The 22,980-nt window shown below is 45.2% G+C and overlaps 1 protein-coding gene across 2 annotated transcripts in view; it reads left to right on the forward strand.

Annotated features, from left to right (window-relative positions):
- ADGRE1 (adhesion G protein-coupled receptor E1) overlaps positions 1–21,851 on the forward strand; it is a 72,150-nt gene extending 50,299 nt beyond the window's left edge. For both annotated transcript variants that reach the window (XM_030197116.1, XM_030197117.1), the window contains 10 exons: positions 280–405; positions 9,303–9,502; positions 10,095–10,265; positions 11,088–11,282; positions 11,428–11,663; positions 11,936–12,002; positions 14,106–14,197; positions 16,967–17,135; positions 17,700–17,783; positions 20,515–21,851. In XM_030197116.1, coding sequence (XP_030052976.1) covers positions 280–405; positions 9,303–9,502; positions 10,095–10,265; positions 11,088–11,282; positions 11,428–11,663; positions 11,936–12,002; positions 14,106–14,197; positions 16,967–17,135; positions 17,700–17,783; positions 20,515–20,601 — 1,427 coding nt within the window. In that variant the 3' untranslated portion in view covers positions 20,602–21,851. The remainder of the gene's footprint in view (positions 1–279; positions 406–9,302; positions 9,503–10,094; positions 10,266–11,087; positions 11,283–11,427; positions 11,664–11,935; positions 12,003–14,105; positions 14,198–16,966; positions 17,136–17,699; positions 17,784–20,514) is intronic.
- The last annotated feature ends 1,129 nt before the right edge of the window (positions 21,852–22,980 follow it).

Consider the following 22,980-nt stretch of genomic DNA (forward strand, 5'->3'; position numbering starts at 1 on the left):
GACATGCCAAACAGTATTCTGAAGATAACTGTGCTGGTTTTGAAACATAGCCTGGCCTTGATCGGGAGCCAATGTAGCATTATGAGTAGTGGGGTTGGTCTATCATATTCAACTTTTTGAATATCAGTCTCTAACTAAAAACAGTATTCAAAACCAAAATACAATAAAAAATGTTTTCTTATCCTTTTAAAATCTGCACCTTTATGTCTGCTCTTTCCTTCTCTCTCCTTCTCATTTTTTTCTTTCCATCTTTCTCACTCCTGATTGCTGTCGTTCTAGAACTTCAAAGTAAAGTGCTTGAAGCTAATGAAAGCTGTGATGTAACCAGTGACCCACTCAGCTTGAATGCAAAAGGAGACCAAATGAAGATCCACTGCAGCACCATCATTGGAGACAAAACCCAAGGTGTGTATTATTCAGACCAACCCGGATCAGATCAAAGTGAAAGCAGCAGAAGGGTCAGCCAGAATGAGAAAGAAAGGGAGGTTACGTCATACTTTCCAGCAGAGTCGATATGTCATCAAAGCACATTTTTAATACATGTTAGAAAAAAAAAAAAGGTGCCAGCTGTAAAGTGTCTACTGTTAACATTTCCGTTGCAGCACTAATCATCCTACTTGCAGCGGCGTCCTACCATCCTTAGTAAACAGGAATTTTATAGAAGAAATATTGTGTTAGGTTTTCAAGGCAGAAACTAGGTTCATGAGCCCTTGGACCACTGCAGAGAAGCGGCAGTGGCAGGCAAAACCACCCCACACCAGAGACAAGGCAGAACTCTGACAGAAACAGCTAGACTTCACCTACACTTGACCGCTGTTCCTCAGGAGTTGAGCCCCTGGGGCAGGACTTACCGGACAGGGCAGGAACTGGATACCATCTAGGCTGAACAGGAACTGAGGGTCAGAGGGGAAAGGAATATACATGGGCAGCAAGGCAGGAAACCGGGCTAGGACTCACAGACAGACAATACTACACAAGGCAGGAAATGGACAAGCTAAAGGACAGGAACTGAAAGCTGCCAAGCAGCCACTGAAACAGGGTACAACACTGACAAAGAGTAAGGACTGAAAGCTGCAGAGCAGCCACTAAGCAAGAACACAGACAGAAAAGAGTCAGGACTGAAAGCTTCCACGCAGCCACTATGAGAGAGACACAGACAACCAGAAACTAGACAAGAAATACAGACCAGAAACAAGACTAGGAAATAAGCAATAAACCTAAGCTAAACTACACACAGACTAACTAGAACCGGACAAGAAACTCAAACAAGAAACCAAACTAGGCAGAAGTGCAACAAAGCACCAACAAACCAGGGACCTTAGACGATGCAAAGGCAAACACAGAAGTTTTCAGGTGATTAATAAAGCCCATCAGCTGCTGAAGTTCAGCTGCAGGAATCACAAGGCAGCTACGGGTGCTGTTCAGGCACAAACAAGAAAAGCAAGTCTGGCATAGGCGGTCGGTGGCCCAACTGTTTGGGGAGGCTAAAGGTGGCGGGGTTAGGGGTGGGGCCAGGGGCAGAGCTTACCTCCATAATTGTCTGACAACACACAGAAAAAAAATAAGTAAAAATAAAATAGTCACAGTTAATACCTTTTATTAAATTTAGATATTAGATATGTATCATATGTCAAAGAATAAAGTGGTTGCTCAAAGCATATACTAACCACAATTGCTCAACTGCTAAACACTATGCACAACATTGTGCAAAAACACACTCAGAACCTTACTGTACCATAAATATTACACTGGGCAGACCCTAATACACCAATATAGCACCCTTAGGGAAAATGCAGACCATCAACAATATGAAACAAGGGATCATATCACAATTCTTATGTAGAGCCACAAAACACCCTTTTAGGGTGGATAGTGTTCACAATGAGCTCCTTTTTATTAATGACCATATGTAGATCCTTCAAGAGGTAGTGTGTCATGATTTATGCTGTACACCCTTTCTGATGTTTTGGTGTCACCTCAGTAAGCCCAACACACAATCTCTCCACTGCAAAACACTATACACAAACTTGTGCAAAAACACACTCATAGCCTTACCAAACCATAACAGCACTAATTCCAAGGACAGGACGAGCTACAACCTTTATGTGTGGAAAGGCAGCACTATAATGCCCCAGCCTATATGTCAGACCTGATAGACTTACCGACTAGGAATGCCAAAAGATCAGCCCGCACATTCCTTAATCTTCATCTCCCAAGCTGCAAAGGTCTAAAATACAAACTTATGCACGCAGCAAACTTTATCTACCTGAGTGCCAAGCTATGGAACGCACTGCCGCACAACCTGAGAAAGATCTACGAACTAACAAACTTCCAAATATCACTGAAGACCCATCTTTTTAATAAGGCATACCACATAGAACAACAAATATAAATGCATGCATCTCCTTTACCTTTACACAGACCTATCTTTATAATATCTGCTTGTTTTAAACTTCTACCATGTTACTCAAAATCTCTATGTAACAATAAGTGATTATATTCTAATCCATTACCACCAAGAACGATACATTGTAAGCCACATTGAGCCTGCAAAAAGGTGGGAAAATGTGGGATACAAATGCAATAAATAAAATAAATAAATAAATATAATTACACCGGGCTCTAAAACACCAGTACACAACCTAGTGAAACAAAACAAAACAAAACAAAAAGGGCTGCAAATACTACACGCTAGCAGAATACTGCATCTTGATCACACATGAAAAACACATGATACAACAGATATGAAGGCAAAATACTGAACTGGAAAGTTACCTCAAGAAGTCGGACTCAGCATGCAGCAATACTAGAAAAATTGAAACTTACATGCAAAATATCACAGATGGTAAAATTATGTATCATACCTGATAATTTTCTTTCCATTAATCATAGCAGATCAATCCATAGACTGGTGGGTTGTGTCTATCTACCAGCAGGTGGAGATAGAGAGCAATCTTTTGCCTCTCTATATGTGGTCATGTGCTACCAGGAAATCCTCAGTATAGTCAATATCAAAGCTTCATCCGCAGGAATCACCATAGAGAATTACACCCACAAAGGGACACTCTGCCACCCAACCACCGCCGAAGCGAGGGGGGGGGCACCCACACCCGCCGACGCGGGGGGAACTGGCATGTCCTGCTACCGCAACTGCGGGAGGAGCTGGCTTAACCCATCACCGCCAAAGCGAGAGAGAAACAAAGCTACCCTACTACCGCACAAAGCGGGAGGGAGCACTGGCATAATTTAGTTATGAATCCAACCACCGTCGAAACGGGGGTGGGGGGAAAGAAGCAGCAGCTCACTGTAACACAAAGTCGTCCCCAGGGAAATCCAAGTGGAAGAACTTGAACTCGAAGTCCTCCTGAACAGGAACTGAAGTCTAAACTTGAACCTGAAATATAACTGAACTAGAACAAACAGTACAGATATCTGGGAGGGACTATGGATTGATCTGCTATGATTAATGGAAAGAAAATTATCAGGTATGATACATAATTTTACCTTCCATATCATCAAGCAGATCAATCCATAGACTGGTGGGATGTACCCAAGCAGTACTCATCCAGGGCGGGACATGGAAATCCCAGAACGCAACACTGAAGCTCCAACCTGGGCCTCGGCCCATGCTGCCACGTCCAAGTGATAATGCCGTGAGAAGGTATGAGCCGACGCCCAAGTCGCTGATCTGCAAATCTCCTCCAAGGAAACGGACCTGGACTCTGCCATCGAAGCCACCTGTGCTCTAGTAGAATGAGCCTTCAGCTGGGTAGGCGGCACCTTCCCTGCGGCCACATAAGCCGCCGCAATCGTTTCCTTGACCCAACGTGCCACGGTAGGTTTAGATGCCTGCAGACCCCTACGGGGGCCCACGAACAGCACAAACAGGTGATCCGACTTCCGGAAATCGTCGGTCACTTCCAAGTATCTGATGATAACTCGTCTAACATCCAGGCATCTGAGAGCACGATACTCCTCTGGATAATCCTCCCTATGGAAGGAGGGTAGACAAAGCTGCTGATTCACATGGAAGCGAGAAACAATCTTGGGCAGGAAGGAAGGCACTGGGCGAATAGACACTCCTGCCTCCGTGAACCTCAGGAACGGCTCTCTACACGAGAGCGCCTGGAGCTCGGAAACCCTCCTGGCTGAAGCGATTGCCACCAAAAAGACCGCTTTCAATGTCAGGTCTTTCAGAGACAGCCGCGATAATGGCTCAAAAGGCGGCTTCTGCAAGGCCCGCAGCACCAGACTGAGATTCCACGTAGGCACTATCGAGTGCAGAGGAGGGCGTAGGTGATTAACCCCTTTGAGAAAACGCACCACATCTGGCTGAGAAGCCAGGGAAGCACCCTTCAGGCGACTCCTGAAGCAAGCTAGAGCCGCTACCTGGACCTTAAGAGAGCTGAGCGACAGGCCTTTCTCCAGACCTTCTTGTAGGAATGCCAACACTGAAGCAATTGGCGCCGTGAAGGGCGACAGGGATCCTGCCTCGCACCATGATACAAAGGTACACCATACCCTGACGTACATAGTAGAAGTAGAACGCTTCCGTGTTCTCAGCATAGTGGCGATGACCTTGTCCGAGAAGCCCTTCTTCTTCAGCCGCTTCCGCTCAAGAGCCAGGCCGTAAGACCAAAGGGGGAGGGATCCTCCATCACCATGGGACCCAAGAGGCCCTGCTCCGCTGGAAGCCGCAGAGGACTGTCTTTGGAAAGCCAGATCAGGTCCGCATACCAAGGGCGTCTGGGCCAGTCTGGACCCACCAGGACCACCCGGCCTGGGTGTTTCGCCACCCCGCCGAGAATTCTGCCCAACATAGGCCAAGGTGGGAACACGTAGAGAAGCTCCTGTACCAGCCACTGCTGGAGAAGAGCATCGACCCCCAGAGATCGAGGGTCCCGTCCTCTGCTGAAGAACCGTGGCACTTGGCAATTGGCCGAGGTCGCCATCAGATCCAAGGTCAGCATGCCCCAGCGCTTCGTGATCTCCAAGAACACCCGAGCAGACAGTAGCCACTCTCCGGGATCCAAGGTATGGCAACTGAGAAAGTCCGCCTCGACATTCAGGACTCCCGCAATTTGAGCCGCCGACAGCTGGTCCATATTCGCCTCTGCACACTGGCATAACTTCATGGCCTCCCTGGCTAGGGGGGCGCTCCTGGTACCTCCCTGGCGATTGACATAGGCCATGGCCGTGGCATTGTCTGACAGGATTCGAACTGGCCTCAGTATCAGTACCTGAAGAAACGCTTGAAGCGCCAACCGAATGGCCCGAAGTTCCAAGAGGTTGATGGACCACTTCGCCTCCGCCGGCGACCATATCCCCTGCGCTGTCCTTCCCAGGCAGTGGGCTCCCCAGCCCGTCAAGCAGGCGTCTGTTGTAACGACAATCCACTTCGGGGACGTGAGAGGCATACCGGCTGACAACTTGTCTGACATCAGCCACCAACTTAGCGCCCTTCTCACCGCCGGGTCCAGGGGAAGGCAAACTGCGTAATCCTCCGAAACCGGAGTCCAGCGCCGCAGAAGAGAGTGCTGTAGTGGCCTCATATGGGCCCTGGCCCAGGGCACTACCTCCATCGTGGCCGTCATGGAGCCCAACAGTTGCACATAATCCCAAGCCCAAGGAGCTGAGGAGGCTAGGAACCGGCCCACCTGGGCCTGAAGCTTGAGGCTCCGGCTGTCTGGCAGGAACACTCTGCCCACTTGGGTGTCAAACCGAACACCCAGATACTCCAGGGACTGAGTCGGGCGCAGCTGACTTTTCTCCCGGTTGATGATCCATCCCAGGGAGGTCAGAAGAGCAATGACCCTGTCCGTCGCTCTCCCACACTCCGCAAAGGAGGGAGCTCAAATCAGACAGTCAGGTAGGGATGGACTTGCACTCCTTCCTTGCGGAGATAAGCCGCACTGACCACCATCACTTTGGAGAAGGTCCGCAGAGCCGTAGCCAATCCGAACGGGAGGGCTCTAAACTGGAAGTGCCGGCCCAGCACTGCAAAGCGCAGGAAGTGCTGATGAGGTGGCCAGATGGGAATGTGCAGATAAGCTTCCTTGATGTCCAAGGATGCCAGGAATTCTCCTTCTTGTATCGCAGCAATCACGGAGCGGAAAGTCTCCATACGGAAATGCCGTATTCGCAAGGCCCGATTGACTCCCTTGAAGTTGAGAATAGGCCAAGAAGAGCCTCCTTTCTTTGACACCACAAAGTAAATGGAGTAACGTCCTGTGCCACGCTGCTCTACGGGCACTGGGACCACCGCCCCAAGGCGGAGCAAGTTGTCCAGAGTCTGCTGAACTGCTGCCACTTTGAGGGGGACTTGCAGGGAGAGTTCACGAACCCGTCTCTCAGGGGCCGGCAGAACTCCAACTTGTAGCCGTCTCTGATGACTTCTAGAACCCAAGCATCTGAAGCTACCCTGCTCCACTCGCCCAGAAAAGAAGACAGCCTTCCTCCTATCTGCTCTGGGCCATGGACCAGGGCCCAGTCATTGGGTACGAGACCCTGGGGGAGGACCGGAGGAAGAACCTCCTGAGCGGCGGTCTCTGCGAAAGAAATGCTGCTTCGGGGAGAACCTCTGCTTGAAGGAGGAGGAGAAGCCCGACTTGCCCGGGCGATACCGAGGGGCTTCTTGAAAACGGCCCTTAGAGGAACCAGGGCGAGCACTGCTGGCCCTTGCCTTGACCTCCGGCAACCTCTTGCCTTTAGAACTGCTGAGATCCGTCACGATCTTGTCCAGCTCATCCCCGAAGAGCAGCTTGCCCTTAAAAGGCAACTTGGCTAAGCGGGATTTGGAGGCATGGTCAGCTGACCAATGCTTAAGCCATAGCCATTGACGGGCAGGAAGCATGGCACTTAAACTTCGCCATCTTCTTACCGCCGCCCAACTCAAAGGCGGCCATACCAGAGGCCATCCAAGCTGCATGGGCAGCCGACGTCGGAAGGGCGGACATCGGGGGATGGGCGCCTAAGGCAGTAAAGGCCGCCGACACCCCAGCGGAGGAAAAACCGGCTAAATCAGCAAAGTCCGGAAGGGTGCCCAAAAAGGGCTTCTCTGCCTCCGATCCCCACGCCTCCCCACTAGCCGCGCGATCGCAGTCCGGGGAGCGCTTTTTCGCACCCTTACCATCCGACGCCATGATCCACGAGGGAAACGTTCGGGGAACCCCCCCTGCCCGCTAGGAAAAGGTAAAATTACCTGCTTCTTGCTCCGAGCTGCAACGAATTGTGTCCCAGTGAGCAGCTGCAAGTAAAATCTTTTCTGCTTCAAGACTGTTATGTTTTTTTTTTTTTTTAAGGGAGCCAGTGGGAGGGTGGAGAAAAGGAGGGACCTGGCACCACCAGGTTTACACTTGCTCACGAAGAGCCCTCAACCCCAGGTACTCAACAAAGCCTAAGTAAATAGGCGTGGAGACCAAGCCAGAGCTGCTGCGTGTGACCACACACCTTCTAGATAGAATACTGAGGATTTCCTGGTAGCACATGACCACATATAGATAGGCAAAAGATTGCTCTCTATCTGCACCTGCTGGTAGATGGACACAACCCACCAGTCTATGGATTGATCTGCTTGCTGATATGGAAGTACATTTCCAAAAGCCTTGCTAATACCATCAGTTCATTACCATATCTCATTTATGATATGCTATTATATTTCTCCTGGACACCCTTACTAAACAATTATGTGTACCCGAATATAGCAGTTCCCTGGTTTACATAAGGTTAGGTGATATCAACACTTTATTTTTTTATATATACATATATAATTTTATACATCTATTTTTTTATATATGTTTTTCCTATACTCTATCGTTTTTAAACATCCAGCTAGTCATCAATGCTTACTACACCTTTTTAACATTTAAATTGACCTAATTCACCATGTCCATACAAAACGTGCCTTCCATCCCGTTTGATTCTTTATATCAGCCGGTTACAACACCACATCAGTCAACTTTTCATTCACCTCCTCCTCGATATGGATTACGTTACGCACATCAATTTTTTGACGTTAGCCCTCCACCCTTTTTTAAAAAGGATGTTTTGCATTCGATTCATTTTGATTTTCAGTTTGGTCCCCCAATGATCTGGTTTTTAGCACATATCATTGATAGGTTCTCCCTGTGCAGCATACGTCAATGCTGACGTCATCCGCCACTTTTTCCCGCTATTTTTCGTTCACATAAAGGCATTCATTGCACATCAGCTGTTTTCCTAGATCGCTAGAGTGATACTTCTTTTCAAGACAGATATTCCACGACGGTCTTTTTTAAGGTAAGCAATCATCATTCACGGATCTGCCTTAGGTTGTGATAGTTATCTAAGTAATCTATTCACATTAGTTTTTCTACCTTTTAGTATTCTGTATCCGATTTTTGGTCTCGCAGCGCCCTTGCGAGATCTTCTATTAGCACAGTACATCCTTCTTCTATCACACTGCTGTTTTAGAAAACTAACATCCCACAGGCACAACACAGGCTCGCTTCCAGCTTCTCTCTTCACACAGTTCCCCGCCCTCGCGGAAACAGGAAATACATCATCGCTAAAGGCGGGACACTGTGTGAAGAGAGAAGCTGGAAGCGAGCCTGTAGTGCCTTTTTCTTCATTGATTGACGTCGCTGCCAGCCTGCCACGGAAAGTAAAGGTTAAAATGCGCTGGGGGGGGGGGGGGCTGCCGATCGGGGAGCCAAGAGCAGGAACCAAGGAAGGAAGGAGGGAGAGCCAGAGCTGCCTAGCAAAAGTGCTGCGCTTGTGAGGGCAGCACTGCAGCAGCCAAGGGAAGTCGGAAGTCCACGATGGGCCTCCCCAAGCCTCCTATACGGGGCGCCTATGAAGTCTGGCAGCCCGGAAGATCTGGACCGGAGTGGGCTGAAATCTGGAACATGAGACAGTCCATAGCAGCCACCGGTTCTGGCCACCAGAGGGCGAGGTGAGCACAGACAAGGAAACAGTCACTATCGTGACATATTGGCCTGTTCCTAGTTTTTTTTTGGTTATGCATTATTGAGGCAGTTCTATAAACTGAGTTTCCATTTAGACAACCCATTGCCATGACCTGGGACCGAATTCTAGAACGGCATCACACACAGATGGGCACATCTCACTAGCAATTACCCCCTACATACACGTCTGTAATAAAGCTTGTTACTAGTGTTGGCGATCATTTCCTTACTAAAGGGACATCTTCTAATATACAGATGATGAATTACACCAAGTTCCTTGTATCTACTTACATAATTTCTAACATAAAGGTACTTTCATGCAATAAATCTTTCTATTTGTGTCTATTGGTTTTACAGGCTCTGCTGGAGCTGCTTTTGCTTCTTACACGGACATGGAGAAATTCTTGACTGCGGACTTCTTTGATGCTGAAAGAACAGAACCTGGGAAAAAGATCCAAGCCATCCAGATAAATTCCAGAGTAGTGACTGGGATGATAAACAGCAAGCAGAGAACTGATTTCACACATCCTGTCAATTTCACTCTACAGCTTATCCAGGTTTGAACACTTGCAGAGAACTGCTTCTAATCTAACTAGTGTGGTAGGAGAGGATGGAGCAGGTGAACATAAGAATAGCCAGACTGGGTCAGACCAATGGTCCATCTAGCCCAGTATCCTGCTTCCAACAGTGACTAATCCAGGACCAAGTAGGTGACTATTTGGGGCAATTTTATAAAAACACATTGGCACTTATGTGTCTTTATAAAAAACCTGCAGCCATCACCTGTGAACATTTAAATCTGCTGTGGAATTGGTGTAAATGTGTGCCCACATACTGTACTTTGCAGCTCCACCCAAACGCCTTCCCTAAAAATGCAAATGTATAAAATTCCCCCCATAAAATGCTGAGGACAGTGAATTGATATGATCATCCAAGATGCTTTTGATCTGTCCATCACATTGCAGAAAGGGTTATGACATGTTTGCAACTTCCAGTTGGAAACTAAAACAATAGAACTGTACAGAGATTCATTTCAGTGACTTTCCCATTCTCAGCCTGATGAGTGAAACTGTGAATAGCATCCAGGTCTCTCACTTCTCAATACATCAATGGATTTTCTTTTCATACAAATTCTACTGCTTTCTCTAGGAAAAGGGTTGCACTGGCAAAACAATTTGTGTCTTCTGGGATGGCAGCATTGGAAACGGCAGCTGGTCCACAGAGGGATGTGAAACTCTTCATTCTAACCTGACTTACACAGAGTGTAGCTGTTATCACCTGTCCAGCTTTGCTGTTCTCATGGCTACTGAAGAATCAGAGGTACCTGGCTGTTGATTCAGAACAGACGTCCCTACAGATGTGCCAGTGTGTGACATGTGGAACTTTGCTGTGGCATCAGGATGATTGTATTGAGTGAGCAGAGCAGAAAGAACTGGCTGATGCAGTTTACTCTCCCTGCCACTATGGCGTTGGCATGGACAGACTAAGCATCTATCTCTGGCCTAGAGGGAGGCTGTAAGGAAGCACTTACACACTATCATGTTCCAATTATTATGACAAATAATTTTATTTATTTATTGGGATTTATTAACTGCCTTTATATACCATGATATACCATGATCTGTTCACGTATGTTATGTTACATGTATGCTACCATGTATGTATGCAACTTAACACATTACCATTTGTAATTCTGTTACCCGGAAATGGCAACCGCCATTACGGCAAATGTAAGCCACATTGAGCCTGCAAATTGTTGGGAAAATGTGGGATACAAAAGATACAAATAAATAAATAAATAAAATTCACCCATGGTGGTGTACAGCAGGTCCAGTTTTAACATAAAACTAAAACATAACAATAGTAAAATGACCAACTATATATTTCAGCCTCCCATAAAATTTTAATAATTAAACTTGAATCATCCCCTCCCAGAATGATCCTGGACATCATACTTTTAAATATCAGTCAGAAACATAGGTCTGTAGCTCTCTGCAAGATTTATTTTGCTTTGATTGAAGCTACTCTTTGCTGCCTACTCCAGGAGCTGCCACCCTAGGTGATTGCTGTTAACTAATGGTCAAGCTGACCCTGTATATAATGCACTGCAGATGGGAACTTGTGCATCTGTTTTCTGTGCAGGATGCTCCTATCTTGTGGATCATCACCTGTATTGGGATAGTATTCTCCCTGGTGTGCCTGTGCCTGGCAATCCTCACTTTCCTCTTATGTCGTCCCATACGTAACGCAAGCACCTCCAACCACCTCCAGCTCAGTCTCTGTCTGTTCATGGGACAGTTTCTCTTCCTTGTGGGAATACACAAGACCTTCATTAAGGTAAAGTTTATGGGCCTCAGAAGCTGTCTTGGCTCTCTGTGTCACTGTTGATTTTCCTTACTTGACTCTGACTCCGGACCGTATGATTTAATCAAAGACGTTTGGTGTTGTGTCTTCCTGCTTCTTCCCCTTCTCCCCACACCAGATCCTATGTGCTATCATCGCAGGATTCCTGCATTACTTCTTCCTGGCTGCTTTCTCCTGGATGTTCCTTGAAGCTCTGATGCTTTTCCTCACGGTCAGAAATCTAAAGGTTGTGAACTATTTCAATACACGTAACATTAAGATGCTCCACCTCTGCCTCTTTGGCTATGGATTCCCGGCACTGATTGTGATGATTTCTGCAGCAGTTAACCCCAGTGGCTACGGGACAGAGAAGCAGTAAGTGACAAACCTTCTCTCAGTGAGGCTGAAATATTTATTTATTGGGATTTATTAACCGCCTTTGTGAAGAGATTCACAGATGTCCTTTCTCCAGCAGTGTCATACTACAGTCTGCAGAATGGATACCGAGGAGTAATTTAGATCATCATACCATGTGACATGCACTGCTGTACATTGCGCCATTCTCTTACAGCACATTGTAGCAGAGATGATCTGAATGGCTGCTTTAATATGTGTTTGCATTAATTGGTTGTATTTGCTGTCTACAGTTGCTGGCTCTGTACAGAATCAAATATGATTTGGAGTTTCCTGGCCCCTGTTTGTGTCTTCATCTTGGTAGGTTTAGATTTGTTTTTCATTTCCTTGAAACTGTCCTGGGTTAAGCTGTTCCCCATGTACTCTTCCTACTCTTTTTATCTCTTCTCACACTCTTTCCTTGGTGTTACATTTCTATAGCATTCCCCATGTCTCAAATTAATAAAACGTGAAGAGGATAATTCTGTAACTGGGTGTCTTGAGGTAGGTATGCCTCTGCTAAACTCTGAGTGTCAATTCTATGACAGCATCTGTGCACCAAGATGCTGTTACAGAATACTAACATAAAAGTGGGCACTAAGGCAACTAATGTTATGCATGAACAGTTACTCCAGGTCAGTAGCAGGCATGAATGTTTGGACTTAAGTGTTCACTGATCTCTGCGAAACGTATTCTCTAAGTTATACATGTGACTTGAAGACACACTCATGCCCCTCCCATATTTCACCTCCTTATGTGATATTGTATAAAAATAGAATGGAGCTTCTTATCTTTCCCCCTAAACCAACCTCTCCTCCTCCCCCATTCTCTATTTCTGTGAATAACACTCTCATCCTTCCTGTCTCATCAGTTCGTAACCTTGGGGTCATCTTCGACTCCTCCCTCTCCTTCTCTGTACTTATTCAGTAGACTGCTAAAATCTGTCGTTTCTTTCTCTAATATCACCAAAATTCGCCCTGTCCTTTCTGAGCACACTACCAGAACCCTCATCCACACTCTTATCACCTCTCGCTTAGACTATTGCAACTTGCTTCTCACAGGTTTCCCACTTAGCCATCTCTCTCCTCTTCAATCTGTTCAAAATTCTGCTGCACGACTAATATTAGCCCTCTCCTCAGGTCACTTCACTGGCTTCCTATCCGTTTCCGCAAACAGTTCAAACTCCTCTTATTGACCTATAAGTGCATTCACTCTGCAGCTCCTCAGTACCTCTCCACTCTCATCTCTCCCTACATTCCTCCCCGGGAACTCCATTCACTGGGTAAATCTCTCTTATCTGCAGCCTTCTCCTCCACTGCTAACTCCAGACTCCGTTCCTATTATCTTGCTGCACCATATGCCTGGAATAGACTTCCTGAGCCAGTACGTCAAGCTCCATCTCTGGCTGTCTTCAAATCTAAACTAAAAGCCCACCTTTTTGATGCTGCTTTTAACTCCTAACCCTTTTTCACTTTGTTCAGAACCCTTATTTTATCATCCTCACTTTAATATTCCCGTATCTCTTGTTTGTTCTGTCTGTCCTAATTAGATTGTAAGCTCTGTCGAGCAGGGACTGTCTCTTCATGTTCAAGTGTACAGTGCTGCGTACGTCTAGTAGCGCTTTAAAAATGATAAGTAGTAATAGTAGTACCATAAAGGAATGGTGGGGGAACAACTCAAAACAGTACTGCCATGTGCAGTACTTCAAAGGAAGTCATGGCAGAATTAAATCCCTGAAGAAGCCGAACTGTGAAACGGGTCCCCATTGAGATCTCCCAAGATTATCTGACTGCCTTAGATCGTCCTAAAGCTAAGTTCAATCTTCAGCTCTATGAAATCAAATTGAATATGTCACAATACTTTTGTAGATAAGAATTATTTTCACTAAAAACATTTTCTACAAAAATTAATTAGTGGTTTTGGTTGGGGGGTTTTCTGACCCATGATAGAAGTTGTGAACTGTGGTTTGAATGTTGTGATATTGGATTACGGTAACATTCTAAGGATACCACAGTCATCTGAGGTATTTCCCCCCACCATTCCTTTATGGTGTCTGATTACATTGAGCTGGCTCCTCACTCTATTTTGAATTCAGTTTAGACATTTATTCAGCGAGTTTCCTTTGTACATTTTGTTACTTTGATGTATTTAAAAAATATTTATAACTCTCAAAACTGATTGACACCATCGTATGTGGCAAACAAATGTACATATATTACACAAACATAAGTAAAAACCTAAGAAAGATGATGCAAAGCAAAATACATAAATTGACATAACTAAAACAATTCTATAGAACTGTAAAATCAAGAACAGAAAAATTACAGTACAACTAAAGAAACTTATAAATCCTGAACATTAAACATACATGTATGTGGACAGATGGGCACAGCAGTCATTTCCTCTCTCTCTTCTCCTCTTTAGATCAATTCCATACTCTTTGCCACAACACTCTGGATTTTAAGAGCAAAACTCTCAACAGTCAATGCTGATGTTTCAACTCTGAAAGACACCAGGTAGAGCTCTGCACTGACAGAACATCCAGTTAAGCTTCTGGTTTTGTGCTTTCTGATGGAAGAGGCATGGAAGACCTGTGCACCATTAGTGAACAGCAGGAATTGCGGTTACTTCCACTGCTGCTGTTATCAGTCCCTGCTGCTGCCATTTCCATTTCTGCTTAGAATGAGATTCCTTCTGTTATTTCCTTTCCCCCTGATACTCACTCTAGTGCTACTAATAGCTCTATAACTGATTTGCATGGCTGTGAGGTGAGAACACTTAAGTGGAATAATAAGGCAACATTACAATAATGGCTTCATATTTAATCACAGCTGGTTATTTTAGAGAAATTTATGTAATTCAGCCTCCACTTGCTCAGAAGCATAGAAAATGATGGCAGATAAAGGCCATATGACCTATCCAGTCTGTCCTTCCATGCCAACCCATAATTTCTAATATCCCTTTTTCTCCCTCAGAGATCCTAAGTACTTGTCTCATTGCTTGCTTGAATTCAGGCACCATTTTTATCTCCAGCACCAACATTGAGAGGTTATTCCATGCATCAACCACCCTTTCTGTAAAGAAATATTTCCTTAGACTACTGCTGAGTCTGTCCCCTTTCACCTTCATCCTATCCAGCTCATTTTCGAAAGTGATCGCCGGCCATCTTCCGACACAAATCGGGAGATGGCCGGCGATCTCCTGAAACCGACCAAATTGGTATAATCAAAAGCCGATTTTCCGTCGCGGAGCCGGCCAACCTTCAAGGCAGGGTACAGAAGGCGGGATGGGGGTGGGAGCGTGGTTATGAGATGGCCGGCTTCGCCTGATAATGAAAAAAAAAAACACGGGCTTGACGAGCATTTCACCGGCTTTACTTGGTCCCTTTTTTTTCACAACCAAGCTTCAAAAAGGAGCCCCAATTGACCAAATGACCACCGGAGGGAATCGGGGATCACCTCCCCTTACTCCCCCAGTGGTCACCAACCCCCTCCCACCCAACAAAAAACAAAACAAAAACTTTTTTGCCAGCCTCTATGCCAGCCTGAAATGTCATACCCAGCTCCCTGACAGCAGTTTTTAGTGGGTGCAGTGCACTTCAGGCAGGTGGACCCAGGCCCATCCCCCCCTACCTGTTACACTTGTGGTGGTAAATGGGAGCCCTCCAACCCCCCCCCCCAAAACCCACTGTACCCACATGTAGGTGCCCCCTTCACCCCTTAGGGCTATGGTAATGGTGTAGAGTTGTGGGGAGTGGGTTTTGGGGGGCTCAGCACCCAAGGTAAGGGAGCTATGCACCTGGGAGCTATTTTTATTTTTTAGAAGTGCCCTCTAGGGTGCCTGGTTGGTGTCCTGGCAAGTGAGGGGGGCCAGTGCACTACAAATGCTGGCTCCTCCCACGACCAAATGGCTTGGATTTGGCCGGGTTTGAGATCGCCGGCATTAGTTTCCATTATCTGCGAAAACCGATGCCGGCCATCTCAAACCCGGCCATCTCTGACATTTGGCCAGGCCCAACCGTATTAGCGAAGAAAAAGATGGCCGACCATCTTTTTCGAAAATACGGTTGGCTCTGCCCACTTACGGAGCCGGCCAGCCATAGAGATCACCGGCGCCGTTCGATTATGTCCCTCCATGTCTCCTCGTTCCAGAGCTTCCTTTCAATTAAAAAGACTCACCTCCAGTGCATTTGTGCCATGGAGGTATTTAAACGTCTCTATCATAACTCCCCTTTCCCACCTTTCTTCCAAAGTATACATATTGAGATCTTTAAGTCTGTCCCCACTGACCATTTTAGTAGTCGCCCTCTGGACAGGCTCCATCCTGTTTATATATTTTTGAAGATGCATCTCCAGAATTATACACATAAGGGCTGGTGGTTGGGAGGTGGGGATGGTGCAGGGCAGACTTATACGGTCTGTGCCAGAGCCGGTGGTGGGAGGCGGGGCGGGTGGTTGGGAGGCGGGGATAGTGCTGGCCAGACTTATACGGTCTGTGCCCTGAAGAGGACAGCTACAAATCAAGGTAGGGTACACACAAAAAGTAGCACATATGAGTTTATCTTGTTGGGCAGACTGGGTGGACCGTGCAGGTCTTTTTCTGCCGTCATCTACTATGTTACTTGATTGTGGTCCTGGTTATCTGGCCAATTATTGTTATGTGTTTTTTCCTCTTACACATACCTGTGTGATTAGAACAGAACTAATACTTGCATGCAATCTATATTTTATTTATCAGAATATAAAATATTATATCATTGAACATCAAAAACAACACATATTAAGAGTTAGGTGTTCATGTGCCATATCTACCACAGGAAACAACTAATTTAATTTCCACATGCGTACCTAAGTGGCACCTAACTCTGGTACACTAGATAGAACTGGGGGGAGGGGGGATCTCTAAGGAACATGAAGGGATAGTAAATAGTATGGATAGGCCATATAGTCTTTACCTGCCTTTGTTTTCTAAGAAGCAGACTAGTAATCTGCATTCAGATTTGTTCACGGAGAACTATTACAAAAACACATTTTAGAACTGTACAGGAATCTCCACTTAGAATCTGAAAAGCATGAATAAACACATTCCTAAATGTATGGTGCACTCAGAATATTACCAGCAGTAAATAACTTGAAAACCCAAATTGTTATGTGATGATCTGGGAAGTCACTCTTAGCCCAAAAGACATAAGTTCCACTTAACACCTTCAGAAATGTAATCTCCCCCACTTTCCACTCCTCTGTTATCAGACATATCTTCTTATCTATTATTATTATTTTACCCAGATTACTGACTTTTAAAGCCATCGCTCAGCTTTTCATACTGGGCTGTACTTGGATCTTTGGACTCTTTCAAATTGGCTCCATCGCTGAGGTCATGTCGTATTTATTCACCATTATCAACAGTCTGCAGGGAGCCTTCATCTTCCTGATTCACTGTGTACTAAACCGACAGGTACAGCTACCTCTTTCTTTCCATGTTCCTTCTGCCGTGCTGGGACTCATCATGTAATAAACTAAAGTTTGGCACATGGGAGGTCCTCTTGATGTTTGATTGGTTGAAATGCTACCTTAAAATCATGAGGATGCTGGTTTGAGCTCCAGCTGCAACACATTTCCTCACAGAGGGGCCTGAATGGATTTGAACCTTCAGATCTTCAGATGTATTTTGTATAGTGCAATTCATAGACCCCCACCACCACCACCATTTACAAAGCCGTGCTAGTGGCTGCTGGTATGCTAATGCATGGGCTGTGTCAGCATTGCCCGCGGCTTTGTAAACTGGGGGGGGGGGGGGGGGGGAATGTTCACATGCCAGAACCTGCATGGTTAGAGTTTAAGAGGAAGGACTGTGGTTCCTTTGGTGGTAAGAACACAAATCTACAGCTCAGTATTAACAGCTTCTGTGGTCGATTAGAGGCATGCTCTCTCTTTTTGACTGCTAAATGGAGCTGCTGCTTTGTAGATGACTTGCTTCCTGTGAGCTCATAGTAGCTATGATTTGTTTTTAAATGTACAGGTGAGACAGGAGTACAGACGATGGTTGAAGAGCATCCAAACATTACCTACAGAAAGTCAGGCATCCATGACCATCACAAAAACGGTAGGAAATCCTGCTTGCTGGTCATCATACTTTGTATTTCTATAGAAGACACCTGCCTGTTAATATGTCTGTGCAACTGACAAACTGTACAGAATCTTACAATCAAATAAATAAAACCAGTGTAGAGGATGTAAGGGCCAGATAAGCAAAGCATTTTTCACAAAAATACACAATATTTAAAAGACAAATAAGAAATTTGTCCATTTTAATGGACTTTTATGAGGGTGATGATAGCAGTGAGATCTATGGAAGCAAATTATGTTAGGATGACTTTTAGAAATGAGAGCAAGTTGGAAAATCTATAGGATACAGTACATACAATAAATTACAACGTTTAATTATAACAGAAGCCCTCTCCCCGCCCTGCCTCCCACTAAACTAACTAGTCCTCAGCTAGAGATGAATATTTGAAGGAACGTAGTAGTATATCTGAACTTTAATGTTTCCTGTGTAGTGTTCAATATAATCTTCTTTGGTGCCAAGAGTCAACCGAAGACTGATACTGAACCTTAATGAGCTGTGTTAGCTGCAGGTCAGTGATTTACATTCCACCCAACTGGCCCCTGCAGTGCAGGAAGAGCCAGGGAAGAAGGGGTCTACTTATAGCTGCTTACATGGTTTCTGTGGTGGATCCCTCCTGCTCTGGGGGGTCCTTTCCCACAGTTTATTTGGGGGCTCTTAATTTGAATTTCTGCCACTGCAGCAGGTTATATTTTAAAGAGACATTTATTTTAATCTTGACACACAATTTGAATCCCACGTTCTACACAATGTATGCAAACCCGTATCTTGCATATTCATTGTGGCTCTTCTGAAAACCAGCCTAGTTAGGTCTGCCTTTAAGATTAGAGCTTTAAATAAGAAGACAATTGAAACATACAAATCCAATATATCTATCAAAATAAAAGGGTCCTGGTGGATAAAGGAAGGCTAAGTTAAAAGCCTAAACTAGAGGGAAAATGAAAAAAATAAGGCAAAAACAAGTAGGCACCCACAGATAAAGTATTTACAATGCTTCAAAGTCAGGTCAAACACAATATGAAAAACAAACAAGTCCTCAAACCTAAAGTACTCCTCCTCTTCGTTTGTTCAGCCTAGTTCACTTCTCTTGTGGTCTCTAGGTAGCATAGGCATTGGAATGAGGTGAGCCACTGGGGCCATGGTCCTATCAATATCTGGCCCAGCAGAGCATGAGTAATTAGAAAGCTTAGCGGCAGGGCTGGAGGTTGCTTTATTTGGATCCTCCAAGCAAAACAGTGTTATGCTGCTCCTTCTAGGAGGGAATTTTCTTCCTCTCTCTTGTGTGTGCTGATAAGCTCTCTGTCATACACTGTAGCTTTTATCTTGAGGTAATAATGTAACCAAATTAGGCAACTGCAGTGTATTTGCAGCTCTAGACAATAAACACCAAACTCCTAATTTACTGAAGGATATATTCCTAGCCAGTGGTGTAGCCATGGGTGGGCCCAGGTGGGCAAGGGACCACCTACTTTGGGCTCAAAGCCACCCATTAGAAGTGCACCCTTACTGCATCTGGCAGGGATCTCCAACCTCCTTGAACTCCTTCCAGTGCAGCTGAACAGTAGTTTTCCTGTACCACCTGACACTAGCACCCAGCGCATGCTCAGAAAAGGGAGCAACCCAATGCCAGCACCTGGTACATGCTAAGAAAACTGAGCATGTGCCGGGTGCAGGCATCGGGTGGGTCAGAAAAGCAGCTGCTGACTGCTGAGCTGTGTTGGAGGAAGTTCAAGGTGGCAGGTCTTGAGGATCCCCACCAGCTCAGGAATTCAATATGTTGAGTTGGGGTTGGGGGAAGGTGCTGGGAGGGGAGGGGAGGAGGCAGAGAGTGGAAGGGGATGAGCTGTGGGGAGGACACTATGCCCACCCATTTTGCTCATAGATCTACCCATAATTGAAGCCTGGCTACACCACTGTTCCCAGAATGGGGATATAAATATGGGAATTATCTGCGCTTCTCCTCGAGACTATAACAATCAAACCAATAAGCAAAACAGCTAACGCATACCCCTGGCGTGGGAAGTGATGTATATCCCGGACACAGTGCCTGAGAAGTCTCACTCTTTGGCTTTCAAATCTCACACCTCATGGTAGTAAATCTCACTCTTTGGGATACTTCACCATTGGCATCTCTGCTTCTATGTGTCCAAACCACATGAGTTATCTTTTCCTTTTCTGTGACTTAAGCTACCTTCAGCCTTTTTGTAACTTCTTTGCTCTCTGCAGAAATACAGGGGGTAGTCATTCATACCAAAGGTGATACCACCTAATAGCAGTTTAAAGCGGTCACATAAAAACATTAAAATGGGGGGGGGGGGGGGGGGGATGTTCCCACCTCCATTTAGGGCAGTAGTAAAGTTTATTGACTGTGTGCTGTATGGTAAAATATAAAGGTCTGTAGGGACTCAGGCTGGCTAAATGTTCATGTGTGGCTTTATAATATAGCAGAGCCGGTAGTGGGAGGCGGGGCTGGAGGTTGGGAGGTTGGGAGGCGGGGATAGTGCGGGGCAGACTTATACGGTCTGTGCCAGAGCCAGTGGTGGGAGGCGGGACTGGAGGTTGGGAGGCAGGGATAGCGCTGGGCAGACTTATATACACAAAAGTAGCACACATGAGTTGTCTTGTTGGGCAGACTGGATGGACTGTGCAGGTCTTTTTCTGCCGTCATCTACTATGTTACTATATAAAACTGTGATTGTTTTGATTTTAGACGGATACCAGCACAGAAATGAAGGAAAAAAAATTATCTAAAGCATCTACAGCGATTCCTTGGAAAGAATCAGCTACATCTGTGTGAAGACAGTGAGAGCTCATGAAGCCGCCAGCACAAAAGAAATCAGACCATTTGCTATAACACTTCTCAGGACTCTGTATCTTCTTCACATGATACAGTTACATTCGTCAAATAACTCACAATGCACAGTATAAGACTCTGCACAGGCGCTGTCAGAATCTTCTATCTATTCTAGAGACTATAGCACTGAGGCTTGGCAAGCCATGTAGTATTAATATTTTTGAAAAGCACTTTCAGAGTTATGCATGTTTACCTTTGAGCCACTGGATTGTTCAGCAGCCCAAGAGATACCCAACATGTAAGTTGCTAGATCTTTGTAGCTATTGTTACTCTTTCTAGCAAAAAAGAATATTGGAAATAAATTAAATATAAGGGTTTGAGAATGTCTATCTAGGGAACAAAATAAGATCTTCTAAAAATTCAATACAATGGAACCAAGTTTGGCTTGGGGCAAACCCCAGAAAAGGCACATTTAAGTTCAAAATGGACCCGGAGTTCCAGCTGCAGCATGGACACTTTGATACACTGAAGCATAACAATTAAGGAATTGTTCCTTTCAAACTTCGCCTCTTTTCTCCTTTCCTGGTCATTGACACAGACAGAACCAACACAGATACACACACAACATCCCATACACACAAAAACATTTTTGCATCCACAGACAGACAAGCACACACAGGGGATGGAAAGAATTCCATGAGCCACGCTCATGCCAGGAAATCTAACCACATCACTCCCCTTTTTATCCAGCATCATTGGTTTCCTGTTCTTTATCATGTACAATACTTTGAATACAGGCATCTCCTGTTGCCTGCCCTTCTCTGTTGTTCTTTATGCCCCCCTGACTGCACGTACTGTCAGTATATTCTGCAAGATTGGACTTGATGAGGCACTGCGCTATTGTACAGCATCAGCTCTGTGCTACACACTTGCAGCAACTCTCTGCATGGATCTCTCATTTTCCAAATTCAAGCCCACAATAAAAACCTACATATTTAAAACAGCCTTTGGTAAGGATGCAGGATGCGGTGTGGTCACTGGGAGCTCTTAATTTTCATCCTACTCTGAATGATTGGAAGCCAACTATGGCATCTAATATAAGGATTGTACTTTACAGTTGACCCGTGTTTTCTGCTTTTTCTTTCCTATTAGAAATTGAGTTCCTTTCTACTTGAATTTTTAGTCTGTTCACCACCTCGTTATGCCTTCAGGAAAGGTACTAAGGGGCTCATTTTTGAAAGAGAAAAATGTTTAAAAAGTGGCATAAAGCAGCATTTGGACTTTTTGCTTGCCAAAACATTCAAATCACTATTTTTGAAACCCAATTTGCAGATGTTTATCTATGCAGTTCATCTGCAGTGCATACAAAACACAAGGGGGCATGTTGTGGGCAGGATTAGGGTGTTCCTAATACTTGGATGTTTTTCTGCCATAATGGAACAAAACCAAAATGTCCAGGGCTACAATTGTAACGTTTTGGTCGACTTGTTTTTATCACGACTAAATCAGAAAAAGGTGCCCTAAATGACCAGATGACCACCCTCCTTACTCCCCTAGTGGTCACTGACCACCACCCCCCCCCCTAAAGATGTGAAAGAAACAGTACATACCAGCCTCTATGACAGCCTCAGATCCTACTGAAGCAGGTCCCTGCAGTACCCTAGTGGTCAGTGCAGTGCACTACAGAGAATGAGACTCTACCCCATATCCCACTCTAACTGTTGCACTTGTGGTGGAAAGTGTGAGCCCTCCAAAACTCACCAAAAACCTACTGTACTCACATATAGATGACACCTACAGACATAAGGGCTATTATAGTGGTGTACAGTAGGTTTTTGGTAGGTTTTGGAGGAATCACCATACAATATAAGGGGGTAACAGTGAGATGTGTACCTGGGAGCTTTTATGTGAAGTCCACTGCATTGCCCCCCTAGGGTGTCCCACTGCTCTGCTGGGATGTCTGTGTAGCCAGTCTACTAAGAATGCTGGCTCCTCCTACATCCCAATGGCTTGATTCTGTGCATTGTTCACTTGGACGTTTAATGGACCCAAAAGATAAACACACAGCACACAAAAACATCTAGCAAATAGGCATTTTGAAGGGAAAAAAAAGGTAGACATTTTGCTGTTTCAAAAATCACTATATTGGACTTGGACGTTATATTGAAAATGTCCCTCCACATGTAATAAACCATAACACATCCTCTATAACCAAACACCTCTGGATTTGGATAATGCTGTGTTTCTCATGTCATTTGTTGCATCATACCCAATAACACTTTAATTGAAACCGTGACATGAGAGCTATTTCTGTCATTTTCAGTTGGCTACTTTGGCAAACTTAAATATTTCAGTCTGTTGGGGAACAACTTAAGGAGTACC

This window comes from Microcaecilia unicolor, chromosome 3, assembly GCF_901765095.1.
Source record: "Microcaecilia unicolor chromosome 3, aMicUni1.1, whole genome shotgun sequence".
NCBI lineage: Eukaryota > Metazoa > Chordata > Amphibia > Gymnophiona > Siphonopidae > Microcaecilia > Microcaecilia unicolor.